Source organism: Sarcophilus harrisii, chromosome 4 (genome assembly GCF_902635505.1).
Source record: "Sarcophilus harrisii chromosome 4, mSarHar1.11, whole genome shotgun sequence".
Lineage (NCBI taxonomy): Eukaryota > Metazoa > Chordata > Mammalia > Dasyuromorphia > Dasyuridae > Sarcophilus > Sarcophilus harrisii.
Window position 1 is genome coordinate 180,715,555 of NC_045429.1, and position 12,933 is coordinate 180,728,487.

Here is a 12,933-nt window from a genome sequence, read left to right on the forward strand (position 1 = left end):
GATTTTAAAGGATAATTAGAAGAAAAATGGGCAAAGGAATTGAGAGCTTTGGAAAAGGAAATACGGAAATTATCTGAAGAAAACTACCTCTTAAAAAATAGATTTGGCAAAATGGAAAAAGAAAACAACTCCTTAAAAAATAGATTTAATGAAATGGAAAAAGAAAATCCCTTGAAAAACAGATTTGGTAAAAAATGAAGAAAAAATCCAATAGACAAAACAACTCATTTAAAAGTTCAATTGGCCAAATATATAAGGAGGTTAAAAAAACCTAACTGAAGAAAATTAAAAAAATAAAAGTTACAGTTGACCAAATGGAAGTGAATAACTCAATGAGACATCAAGAATCAGTCAAATAAAACCAAAGAAATGAAAAAATAGAATAAAATGTAAAATACCTCATTGGAAAAACAACTGACCTGGAAAATAGATCCACAAGAGAGTCTTAGAATTATTGAACTATCTGAAATCCACAATGGAAAAAAGAGCCTAGATAACATCTTTCAAGAAATCATCAAGGAAAACTCTCCTGATAACCTAGAACCAGAGAGTAAAATAGCCATTAAAAGAATCCATTGATACGGCACCAGCCCTGAAGTCAGGAGGACCTGAGTTCAAATCCAGCCTCAGACACTTAACACTTGCTGGTGTGACCCTGGGCAAGACACTTAATCCCAATTGCCTCAGCATAAAAAAAAAAAAAAGAAAAGAATCCCTCGATCACTCCCTGAAAGAGACCCTAAAATGAAAACTCCAAGGAATATTGTAGCTAAATTCCAGAAATATCAGATCAAGGACAAAAATATTGCAGTCAGAAAAAAACAATTAAAATATTGAGGAGCCACAATCAGGATTACCCAAGATCTAACAGCTTTTCCTTTAGAGGATCAAAGAGCCTATAATATGGGCTGCAGGGCAAAAGAGCTTGGGCTGCAGCCAAGAATCAATTCTTTCAGGGCAAAAGATGCATTTTTACTGAAATTGGGTTTTTTTTTGTTTTGATGAAAAGATCAGAGCTTGAATAGAAAATTTGATCTTCGGATACAGAACTCAAGAGAAACATAAAAGGTAAAAAGTAAAGGGGAAAAAAAAATCTTTTTTTTTTTTTTTTAAGGATTAAAATATATACATCCCTATTTGCAAAGATGATAAGTTTAACTCTTGAAAACTGTATCTTTGTTAGGGCTATACTTAGAATATATAGGTGTAATTTGACTCTATTGTGGTGATATTAAAAAAAAAAAAAAAAAACCTGGGGTGGGAAAGGGATTGTACTGGAAGAAGGGGAAAGGAAAGGTAAACTGTGGTAAATTACATCACATGAAGAGTTAAAAAAGACCTATTACAGTTGAGAGAATGAAGGAAGAGAGATGAATATTGTGTGAACCTTAAATCTTATCAGATTTGGCTCAAAGAGAAAATATCAGACATATTTAGTTTGATAGAGAAACATGTCTCATAATTATATTCTTTTGAACACACCCTCAAATTTCATATATATAATGTCCAGGCTAGCTCTCTGAAGGGTCAGCCAGAGTTAGGATCAGTCAAAGTCCTTGGTTTTTAGGGGGAGAAGTGAAGGAGGCAGGCAAGCTGCCATGTGACTTGCCAAAGATGTGTTGGAATCCTAGTGTCAATTCAACTTGAAACAAGGTGAAAACTCAAGGGTGATGTCAGAATCCTGGTGTTAACTCAATAGAATTGATACAGTGCTTATTGGTTCACACCTTAGAGATAATCCTTACAAGGTGATAAATTGCTAATACTGATGGAAACAATGCTTGTGTTCACACCTTGAGAGAGCTCATAAGTATCTAAGTACTCAATGGAGTTCACACATGTGGGAGAGTTCAGAATTTAGAAAGAAACACTGAATTCACACCTCCTTTAGGGCCAGAGAGCACTCTGGGAGATAACCTAGAATCCCTCTCCCTCCAGAAGGTGGAGTTAACCTTTGGGAGATCACATATATAGGGAGCTCTTGGAGCTTGAGTTAGTTACTTGAGAGAGTTTTCTTGTGAACGTTGACTGGGGTCGGACAGGAGCACTCTGGGAGGAAGCCCACAAGCCCTATCTTCGAGGCAAAAGAGATTCATTGCATCTTCCAACTTGGTGCTGGCTGGAGGCTAAAGAAAGCAGAGGCAGAAGCCAAGGACAAAGCTGCAAGATCTTTTGGAACCAAGCAGAGAGATAGGTCTCTGAGCTAACTGGACTATACACAAAGATGTATCCTAGATTCTGGAGTATGGAGTCTCCAGCCTCTCTCCTACCTTGTTCTGCAGCCAAGTGACCTTGATCTCTCTCCCCCAGCTCTTCAATCCTTGTCTCTGATTACCTCATCACAACACATTCAGCAAGCACCAATTGTGAGGAGAGCCATCACATAACCATGTTTATAAAACCATTATCACACTTTGAGTAGGTAATTAGCCTTAAGTGCACTGCTGTCTTAGATTCAGATACACCTTTTCAGAGTTCCAGCCCTCTACACATACATCTATATATGCATTTATTTTATCATTTTTAATATATTCATATCATCAAAGAATTCAAACAAAAGGGGGGAAAATAGTTCAGCAAAACTAGTCAATACATTAAATTGTCTAACAGTATACACAGGATTCCATATCCATAGTCTTCTGTCTTTTCAAGGAAAGGCAGGGGGGACAATTTTTAACTCTTTAGGGTAAATGTTTTTACCCTTTTTACTATTATATTTACATTATAATCATTATTTGTACACACACACACACAGAGTTTTCCTGTTTCTGCTTATTTCACCATCATCAGTTCATATAAATTTCTTCATAATTCTCTGAAGTCTTCATCATATATCATCTATTTATGACATAGTTATTATTCTGTTGCATTGAAATCACTTGACCCCTCTGGACCTTGATTTATATATTTCCACCAATAATAATAATAATGACCAACATTTATATAATGCTTTAAGGTTTGCAAAATGCTTTTCAAGAATTATCTAATTTTATCCTCAGCCACCCTGAGAAGTCCATATTACTATTATCCCTATTTTGCAAATGAGGAAATAGACTTTGTACAAATGCAGATTAAGGAACTTGGCTAGTTCATATGGCTAGCAATGATTTGAAGCAAAATTTGAATTCAGATCTTCTTGACTCCAGGTCTAGAATACTATCCACTGTATTTCAAAATGTAGAGTCTGTCCTAGATGACTGAAGTTCCTTTCAGCTTGGGAAACATGATCATGTATTTGGGCTCACATAGGTCTAAGGTTATAATCATGTATCAAAACTTGCTTGACCATTCCTCCCCAAAAAGTATTTTGATACAGTGGGTAGGTTGCTGTATTTGGAGTTGGTGGTTCCCTAAAGACCTTGGACAAATCACCTTATGTTTGGGCCTTAGAACTCTCATCTATAAAATGAAGAGATCAAAGTGGATAGTCTTTCAGGTCTTTTCCACATCTAAATCTATTCTTCACATTAATTCTTTAACAAAGCTCTCTTCTCTGGGCTTCTTTCTCTCTCCTCTTCCCTTTCTCTTTCTCCCTTTCTTCTATTTCTGTGCTCCAATCCTCCTTCCCCTCTCATTAGTTCTCTTCTGGACATTTAATGCTCTCTGCAGCATCTCCAACGTGTATTAAATCCTTACTTTCATATCCTTTTTTTCTTACCATGGCTGCTGCCCAAGGCCACACACTTATTCCTCTCTTAGTCAACCTGGATCGTATAAAAAAAAAAAAAAATCTAGTTTTCTAATGCCCACCTGTATACTTGATGATTTTTGGCCTCTAGAGAAGGGAGTTAGAACACAAATACACAAACTGAGGAGGGAAGTATTTATTCACACTTTTATTTCCTGAAGTTGAAGAGACTTGAAATTTCAGTTTAGAGTGATTGGCTTATTTTCCCTCTTCTGAAGAAGTGACAAAACCATAGACTCTTAGGGCAAGTTCCAACACTTTCGATCTAAATATAAGCTTCTTCTTCTACTAAAATGATCTGACCAATAATGTTTATTGTTTAAGCCAAACCATCCATCCTAAAATCAGATCAGATTGTATCATCAATCCTAGCTAAGCCCTCTGCCCAGTTAGTCTTTGTTCTTCTCTTAGAAAAGTATCTCAGAGAGATGTAATATGGTTTCTCTTCTCCTCCTAAGCTGTCGATAAATATCACAGAAATATTAAGGCTTTTGGAATATTTTGGTGCAGATTTGTGATTTCCATTGGTGTGGGGATTTCCTGATTGTCTACAGTTTATATTTTTAGAAGATTCTCTTGAAACCCTTAGAAATTAGGTGATTTGCAAACATAATTGATTACACGGTCATTGTCTTGTTCGATTGACATAAGACTTGAACCCAGATTTTTTTTTTTTAATTTTAAATCCAGGTTTTTCCACCACACTCCAAGATATTAAGTACTATGTACAAATGGTTCATTTATAAGGATCATATCCTTAGTTGGAGCTGTCCCATTCATAAGCACAAAGGGATTTCTGTAACACAAAGGAAAACAAAAAATTTTTCAAAATTTCATAAACTGTCAGTCCAACTTTTACATGTTCCAGATTACTATCCAAAGGGTCACCCTTTAGAATCTCTTGCAGAAGTACAGGGAATAAAGTGAATTTGGCTTATCAGTCTCCCTATTGCACCTGTTGCATCAGAACGTAGTTCTTTTCTAATTATTCAGATTGTTGAAGGACATGGATTATAACTTCAGCTGTGGGTGAATGATGTTTTTTTTATCCTTTAAGATAAAGGGTTTAAAATGATTTCCTACTAGATCTTAAATGAAAGTTGAGGATTTCCAAGGAAGAGATTCCCCATCCATTTCCTCATCCCCTGTATAGGATGTGACTTCTATCTTTATTTCTTGTTTACTCAGCTACTCTTTTTCTGCTCCACTGCCAGCTTCATATCTCAGGAGATGCTCTGGTGCTCATGCTCTTAGGTCTACCCAACCCTTTGGGTCCAAACATCTGTTCCATTTTATGTAAACTTAAGTCTCTGTAGAAATTGATTTTGCTTGCCTAAAATTACATCTTCCATTTTATACATTGCTGAAGTTGACCAGACTATCCTCCTGCAATCTTGTTTCACCAGTAGTTTTTTTGGAACCACTTAGTGACATTAAGTGAAATGTTCCTGTAGCAGCAAATGCTTATTAATACACCTGAAAACCTCTAGGACTATTGATATATCCACCAGCCCCCCCCCCCCCAAAAAAAAAAGGTATCTTTAATATACCTTTATATTATGTGTAGTGTAGTGTATAATCAATTTTTTAAAAATCACTAAAAGTTTTTTAATATAACCTCAGATTTTTAAAAAACCTCCCTTGCAGTAAGTAAACAACTCAATAACCAGGGTCTTCATTTCATACCCTAATTAATTCAAAACTTTAATAATAATATTAGCACTTATAAAGATAGTACTTTAAGGTTTCCATAGCCCTTTACAAATATTACCTCCATTTTATCCTCAAAGCAACCTTAGGAGATGGGTATTATTATCATTTAATAGGTGAGGAAAATAAAGCAGATAGAGGTTAAGTGATTTTGCACAGTCATTAGTAGATGTTATTTAACTGAATTTGAAACCAGGACTCCCTGACTTCAGGTTGAGTGCTTTGTCTACTTTGCCAATAAAACAGACTGGCAGATTAAATAGTTTGACATTATTTAAAGTTTGGAATACAAGAGAATGACCAGATTTTATTATTTAATTTCTTATCAAGCCAGCTCTAAATTCGGTTTTTTTTGGTTTTTTTTTTAACAGATAAGACAGTTATATAGTTTTTTTCAAAACTCTTGTCTAGATTGACTGGAAGCTTTAATTCACTGATTATTTTCCCATCTCCTAGGAAAAGTTCTGAAGGCCACAAATAGAACATTACTCAAAGAGACTCGAACATCTACTGCTAGTTGTATCATTTGTGGGAAGTTTAATAAACTTTCTCTTATATAAGCCACCAGGTTTCTCACTCTGAATTAGCTTTGATAGAAGACAGTTAAGAAGCAATAGAGTGGGCTGTGTGACCATAAACATGTCCCTTAGCTTCCTAGGACATCAACCTACACTCAAAAGATTATGAAATTACAGATAAGTTGCCCGTTTGCATTGGTAGAGTTTTCACATCAGTAGTTCCCCACATCAATAAAATCACAGGTCCAGACCACAAACACAAAAGAAGGCCCTTGAAGCAGTCTAAAAGATGACTAAATGATTGTGCATAGGAATCACTGGGGTTGTGTATTATGTATTATGTAAACTGTTCTTGAAAATCACTACTGACTTATTTTTACCCCATCTCCTAGGAAGGAATGAAATCTTGGCTAGCTTGTGTCCTCAAGTTTTTGGGATGTATTTGGTAAAGCTTGCTGTAGCCATGGTACTTGCTGGTGGTGTCCAAAGGACTGATGCTACTGGAACTCGGATCCGAGGTTAGTCCCTGTTCTTATGTTTCAAGGAACACATATTGTTACGAGGGCCTTTGCTTTCCTGAATCAGAAGTCATTTGGTTTAGAGTGGGATTCTTTCTAACCATTTTTTTTTTTCAAACCAGCAACTATCTAAAGGCAGTATTGTTCACAAACTCACATAATTGCATTTCTGGTAATATTTCAGACTTCCACCAAAACCCGACTTCTGAAATGCCAGAAAGACTCCGATGTAAGGAGGGATGTGTCTGTCCCCAAGAATAATCCATTAACATTCCCATTAGTGTGTTTGGGTAGAGCTTGTACTTGAGTTCTCAGCCACCTTTCTTTATGAAGCAAGCAAGAAAGCAGTACTCTTTAATGTCACACAATCAGCTCACTCCATCTGTGACTGTTAGCACAAGTCCCATAGACCTGCTGCTCCCAATTTTTTGCCTGCTGATTCCCCTTCTGCCAGTGACTGGTAACTGAACCATCTGCAGGAAGACATTACTGCAGGTCACAGATCCAAGCAAAGATTATGGTAAGGGCATGTTGTAGCTTTGCCACTGTCTCTGTACTCTAGCTTTAACAGCTTTTTCTGCCCTGAAGTAAGTCTACTGGGTCTATCTGTGACTTCGTACAAGAGGGCTTACTAACTAGGGGATTCAAAGAATCTTGTTCAGACTCAATATTGCTGATGTAGGTCCTAGCACAACATGAAAACAAAAGCTTAACTAGATCGTGCTTATATCTGAATTAGAAAAAGACAGGTTGAAGCTTTAAGATTGTGACTTGAATCCTGGCCAGGCCTCTAGTGACCTGTGTGACAATGATACATTTCTTAACCTCTTTGGACCTGTTTCCTCACATGTAAAATCACGGGGTGGCTCGATGAGTAAGGTCTCCAACAGTTCTGAATTCTACAACTTCCCATATAGAATTATATTAAACATTAAAATAAATTTTAGAAATACTTTTGAATTCTAATAATGCTAAAAAGTCAGATTGGATTAAGTATTACATCAGTGAAGCATATGCCCTCTTAGACACTCAAATGGATTTACATTTTGAGATACTATTTTAAAATATTTCTTATCTTATACACATGCATTCATATACATGAAATATTTCTGTTCTTTGTATTTAATTGCTGAAATGTGGCAACAATGATTTGATATTTGAGGAAAAAGACAGATAGGTATTTAAAAATAAACTGATAGAGAAGTCACACATAGACCCAAATATCAGGAAAACAATGAAACAGAACTTATTTTGGTAATGTTTTTTGACTGTCATATTCATAAAATATAAAATGATAGCACCATAATATCTATTATTGAGAAAAAAAATTTGAGTATATTTTTATCTAAGTTTCATATCAAGATTGAATGTTATTCTCCCATTGTATGCTCATCAAAGGCAGCTTAGTAGAATGAACAGAAGGCTGGCTTTAGAGTTAGAAAAGACCTGGGTTCAAGTTTTCTTTCTCTCATACATATTCGAAATATGGTGCCATAAGCCAGTCACTTAACTTTTTATTGCCCTACGAAACTTTTATTACTCATAACTGAAGATCTGCATGGGTAGAGGGGAGTTTTCATACTAGATGTTCCCTATTTCATAAATCCAGGGCCTGCCTTCCTTCACCCAATTACATTGTTAGTCCTCAAAATTCACTCAATCTAAAAAATATTTTTTTAGTTGGTTAAGAGCACACCCTGTGTTGTCTTTCATGGCCATATGAAGCATTACACATTTACTTTTTCTTAGGTGAATCCCATCTTTTACTGGTTGGAGATCCTGGTACAGGGAAATCTCAGTTTCTCAAATATGCAGCAAAGATTACTCCGAGATCAGTGCTTACCACAGGAATTGGATCTACTAGTGCAGGTATTTGATGTAACTGTGTTAAATGATATGACAGTAGCAAAGCTTCCTGACTTTGTCTATAAGCTGAATGAAAAAGCAGTAGGGGGTAAGTCAGCATATATAAGTAGTTATGTGAAATAAGTACATATTTTTGCAAAAGAGTAGGAAATTTTGATACATTTTTAATTTTAACAGAGACTTCCTACTGTCTTTTGTGTTGGCAGCATGAAAATAGATACTAATCCTGATCTAGAAATGAGGGAAATACTCAGAACGAACAAGAAAACTATCCTTTTACATATCTTTTTTTTACTGTCATCATTCCTTTGGGTAACTCACATTATCCATTATCTTGGTTGGTGATCTTAATGACCTTCTGTAGCTTAAAAAAAAGTTTAATCATTTGATGGTGATCCTTTCTGTGCTTAAAAGTTGAATTGTTTCCTCAAGTGGCAGATGTACATACTCATAGGCCCATGTTTAAGGTCTTTTCTAACTTGACAAGGCATGTCAAGACCCTCAAAAACTCAGGACTGTGTCACAATGAAACATCAGAATAGGACTTTAATGGCAGACTTTTTAAATTATTATCCTGTGAATATTAAAAGGAGCTATTTTTAAGTTTATTTCTGCTTGTAAAACTTTTTTCTTCAGTGTTGTTCTAATATCTCATTTTAGTGATGACTTTTAAAGATGCATTTATGAGCCAAAACGCATGGTATTATAGTGTCACTCATCCTACCAAATCTGAAATACAGAATTTGAAAATTTCTAATGAAGCTTAGTAGTGGTGGTCATTCCTTTGATTCTGGGACTTCTAAATTCAAATTCCTTACACTTATCTCCATGCTCTGGCCCCAACCAACTCTTCTTTTCTTATCTTCTGTTTCTCTTTAAATGCAATAAACCCTTAGCCAACTGGCTTATTTACTCTACCCCTAAATAGAGACATATTTTGGGGATGTTATTTTGATTATATGAATGGCTTTTCTCTTCTTCTCTTGAAACTATTTATCCTTCAGTGCCTAGCTCAAATGCCATTTCCTTCTTGAAGACTTCCTTGATCTCTCCCTAATGATTTTGCTCTTTCATTCCCTTGATTTATTCATAACTCTCACGGCATTTATCATATTCAGCTTTATGTTGTAGTACTTGTCTAACTTGTTTGATGTGGCCCTTGTTCATTAATTATAAGCTCTTTGAACACAGGGCTATCATATTCATCTCTGTATCCCCAAAGTGTCTTTAACATAAGCAGATAAACACTTGTTGCTTGAACACAAGAATGAACCAGGAAACTAAATTGATTTTACATAATCAGATCCTTAAGGAATTTTCAGACTGTAGCTTATCATGGAATAAAAAGGCAGAATCAACTGATATAAATATATTAAGGCTCTATTGAACATCCTAAAGATCCAGATATGTGATGCAAGGAAACAAAGCTTTGGGAACTTATTATTAAAAGACTTCAGACACGAGAGAAATAAATTCCAGTAGTACAAAAGGGACAAGATTTGAGGAGTAGCTTGATAGTCAAAGAATTCAAGATATCAAAGAGTTGGAAAAGAGAAGTAGGTACAGCCATATTAGCATTGTAGCTAGTAATCACCTTAACCCTATTCTCACCAAAGATTTTCAGATTATCTGCTTGGGGGAATTTTTCTATGGTGACACATAAACCTTCTGATTACATAATGGAATTAATAGCAAAATAGAATTGGCTTGTATAACCAACTTGCTGGAAGACATTCACAGATTTACATATATACATATATTTTTTATTTCATTGTTTTAGGAAATGAAAATGCCTTTTAATCAAAAATTAGAAATTACCTTTCCATAAAGGAAAAGCAGCACTAGTTTTAACCACCACAATGTAAAATTTTAGCTTCATATTCATAATGATCCTTCAGTGACAGACATTAGGAACTTTGAAAGATAATGTGTTAAGATTACTCATTCTGCTTTTATATTTCATTTGTGTAGAAAATTTAGCATTGATAGAAATTTGATTGTGAAATTATTTTGCTGCCATCCAGTTTCTGCTACAGCTTTAGAGATATTTAGCCTTCAATTCCTCCTACCTAAAATACCTTGCATAGCATAACTATCATTTCTTACCTCCAATATAAGCGTGGATTATAGTGGTATGGAAGAGATTTCAAGAAGCTTAGACAAAAAATGCTTTATACTTGACTATTAATTTTAAAATTCTAGATTGGATCAAAGTTAAAAAACATAAAGAGAATACACAATTTTTAAAATGACTTATTACATTCCACATGCAAATAATGAAGTAGATAGGGATTTCTGAACTAAATAGGGCTAGAATAGATCTTGGCTTATTTTTTTTGGATAAGAAACAAGCATTTCTAATAGTGACTTCTTTTATGCTTTTCTAACTCTTCATATCTCACTGGCTTATTGTTTTCTGTAGCGGATAGGGTGCTAGGCTGGAACTCAGCAAGGCCAGGCTTTGAATCTTGTGCTCCAGATACTTACTCGTTTGTGAACACGGGATTATCACATTATCTCTCTGAACATCAGTTTTCTCATCTGCAAAATGGATCTGTAGTATCTACTCTCCTAGTGCTGTTGTGAGGCTTAACTAAAAAAAATAAAATGCTTTGAAAATCAAAGCATTATATTAAATGTCAGCTGTACTCATTTATATAAAAGTATATCATTAGCAAACTCCCAGAGAGATAGAGCTAGAATCTCTTCTAGCTGCCCCCCAGAACAAGAAGTTATTGTATGGGAGATTAGTATTTCAGAAAGGATCTATGGATACATATTATAAAGTTTAAGAGGGACATGGAGAGTTTCCGATAGCTATAAGCAGCTTCTGATTCATTTTACCAGCAGTTTATATCTTCCATGTTTTGTGCCAATATCATGTTTGAAACGTGAGAGAGAAGATAGTGTAAGGAATAAAAAAATCACAACAAAGAATATACTAAAATTCTTCTTTCCTATTTGATGTACCACTACTCTGTTCTTTTTTATTCCTTTTGATCTTCATAGGCTGAGAATTCCTTAAATCTACCTGACTCTTCCCACCCCCATCTTGAAACCAGTTAAATCACTTTGTGAATAGAATCCCAAAATCTACATATGGATTACCCTTGCTTTCTGCTCATTTGCTTGGTGTCTGATCAGCTCAAATGGTTGTCCTTGTTCTCTCCTACCCCCTCACCCATCTGTTCACAATTGCATAAGTAAGCTACTGCCTTGTTTTCTTAGCACACAATTATTTGAACTAATAGAGTAAAAAAAAAATTTTGTTTTTTAAAAATAATTTAGTGTCCAGCTTCTTAAATGTGGTCCAATACAGTTCAGGATAGCTTGTGTAAATGCAAATGTAAGTACAAAGGAGAAAAAAATTGATTTAATTTTTTTATATACCTAAGATCCAAAATTGCTTTCATAAAGTGCAGTTGTATATTTTAATAGGTTTTTGTTGTTGTTGTTGTTGTTGTTTTTTGAAGCTTTTGGCTTTATGCTGCTTTTAGAAAATGAGCCATTAACAAGAATGTTATTACAAAACTGATCACTCCTACATTCTTAATCAAAAGTCAGTAATAAATATTTTATTTTGTATTTTTGTATTTGTATTCTTGTAACTATTTCTAGCAAGCATATGAATGGTTTTCATATTACTGTTAGAGTAATAAAAAAGAAACATGTCAGGTATACATTTAAAGATATGGCATTTTAATATAGCTTTGGAGAGGTCAATTATTAGAAGACATTCTAAATTCTAACACAAAGTTCTATTTGGTTTAGTGCTCAATTATTTCCTACTGATTCATTTTTTTGGTGAATATTTCTTAAGTGGTCCTAGACTGGCCCTGGGATTTTACTTGCTTGGAAGGTACAAACAGCTTTGCTTCAACTTTTAGTCTTAGAGGGTTGCCCTAGACTATTGAAAAATTGACTTGATAAGGGTTGCACAGCTAGATTTGTGTCGGCAGCTTTCCACTCCTGCATGCAGTCTCTAGCCTAAACTGACTGACTGTTGATCCTCTTCCTAAGATTTTGTTACAGAGAAGATAATGCTAATATGTATTGGTAGAGGGAATTTCCCCCTCAGGGAGTTTCTTATGCCAATGAAATTTGTTTCCTATCCCCATCCCTAGTTAGTTAGATAATAATTAAAAAAGAAAAAAAAAAGATTTTAAATTGGAAAATAAGTTTCTGAAATATATTGGCCATAAATAATAGCTAATGCTTTTTATATAAGGACTTTAAGATTTACAAAGTACTTTGTTATACCATTTGAAAATGCATATACCTTTTAAAATGAATTACTTATAGTTAATTTGGGATACCACATTTCAAAAGCATAACCTTGGTATAGGGGAAAGAGCACTAAATGCAAAGTCAGAAGATACAGGTTCTAGGTTCTGACTCTTCCATTGACTGGTTCTGTAACCTAGAACCTCTCCCTTTTATCTTCTGAGGTCTATATTCTTTTTCTGTAAATGAAGGTGAAGAATCTAAGACTCTGTTTTCAGCTCCATAAACTATAAATCTGTATTACATTCTGCAAAATTATCCTGTTAAAAAATTTATTTTTAAAATGAGAAGTATTGGTAGAATATAGTACTCATAATTTCTCTTCCTCAACTAAGCTTTTAAAACTATA

General features: G+C 34.7%; 1 protein-coding gene across 2 annotated transcripts in view; it reads left to right on the forward strand.

Moving 5' to 3' along the window:
• The window catches only part of MCM9 (minichromosome maintenance 9 homologous recombination repair factor), a 180,440-nt gene that overhangs the window by 46,090 nt on the left and 121,417 nt on the right, over nucleotides 1-12,933 (forward strand). Inside the window, exons 6-7 of one of the 2 annotated variants that reach the window (XM_031964357.1) lie at nucleotides 6,309-6,434; nucleotides 8,184-8,303. In XM_031964357.1, coding sequence (XP_031820217.1) covers nucleotides 6,309-6,434; nucleotides 8,184-8,303 — 246 coding nt within the window. Of the gene's footprint in view, nucleotides 1-6,308; nucleotides 6,435-8,183; nucleotides 9,526-12,933 lie in introns of those variants that run through there. The other variant, XM_012549313.3, reaches the window with a different exon arrangement.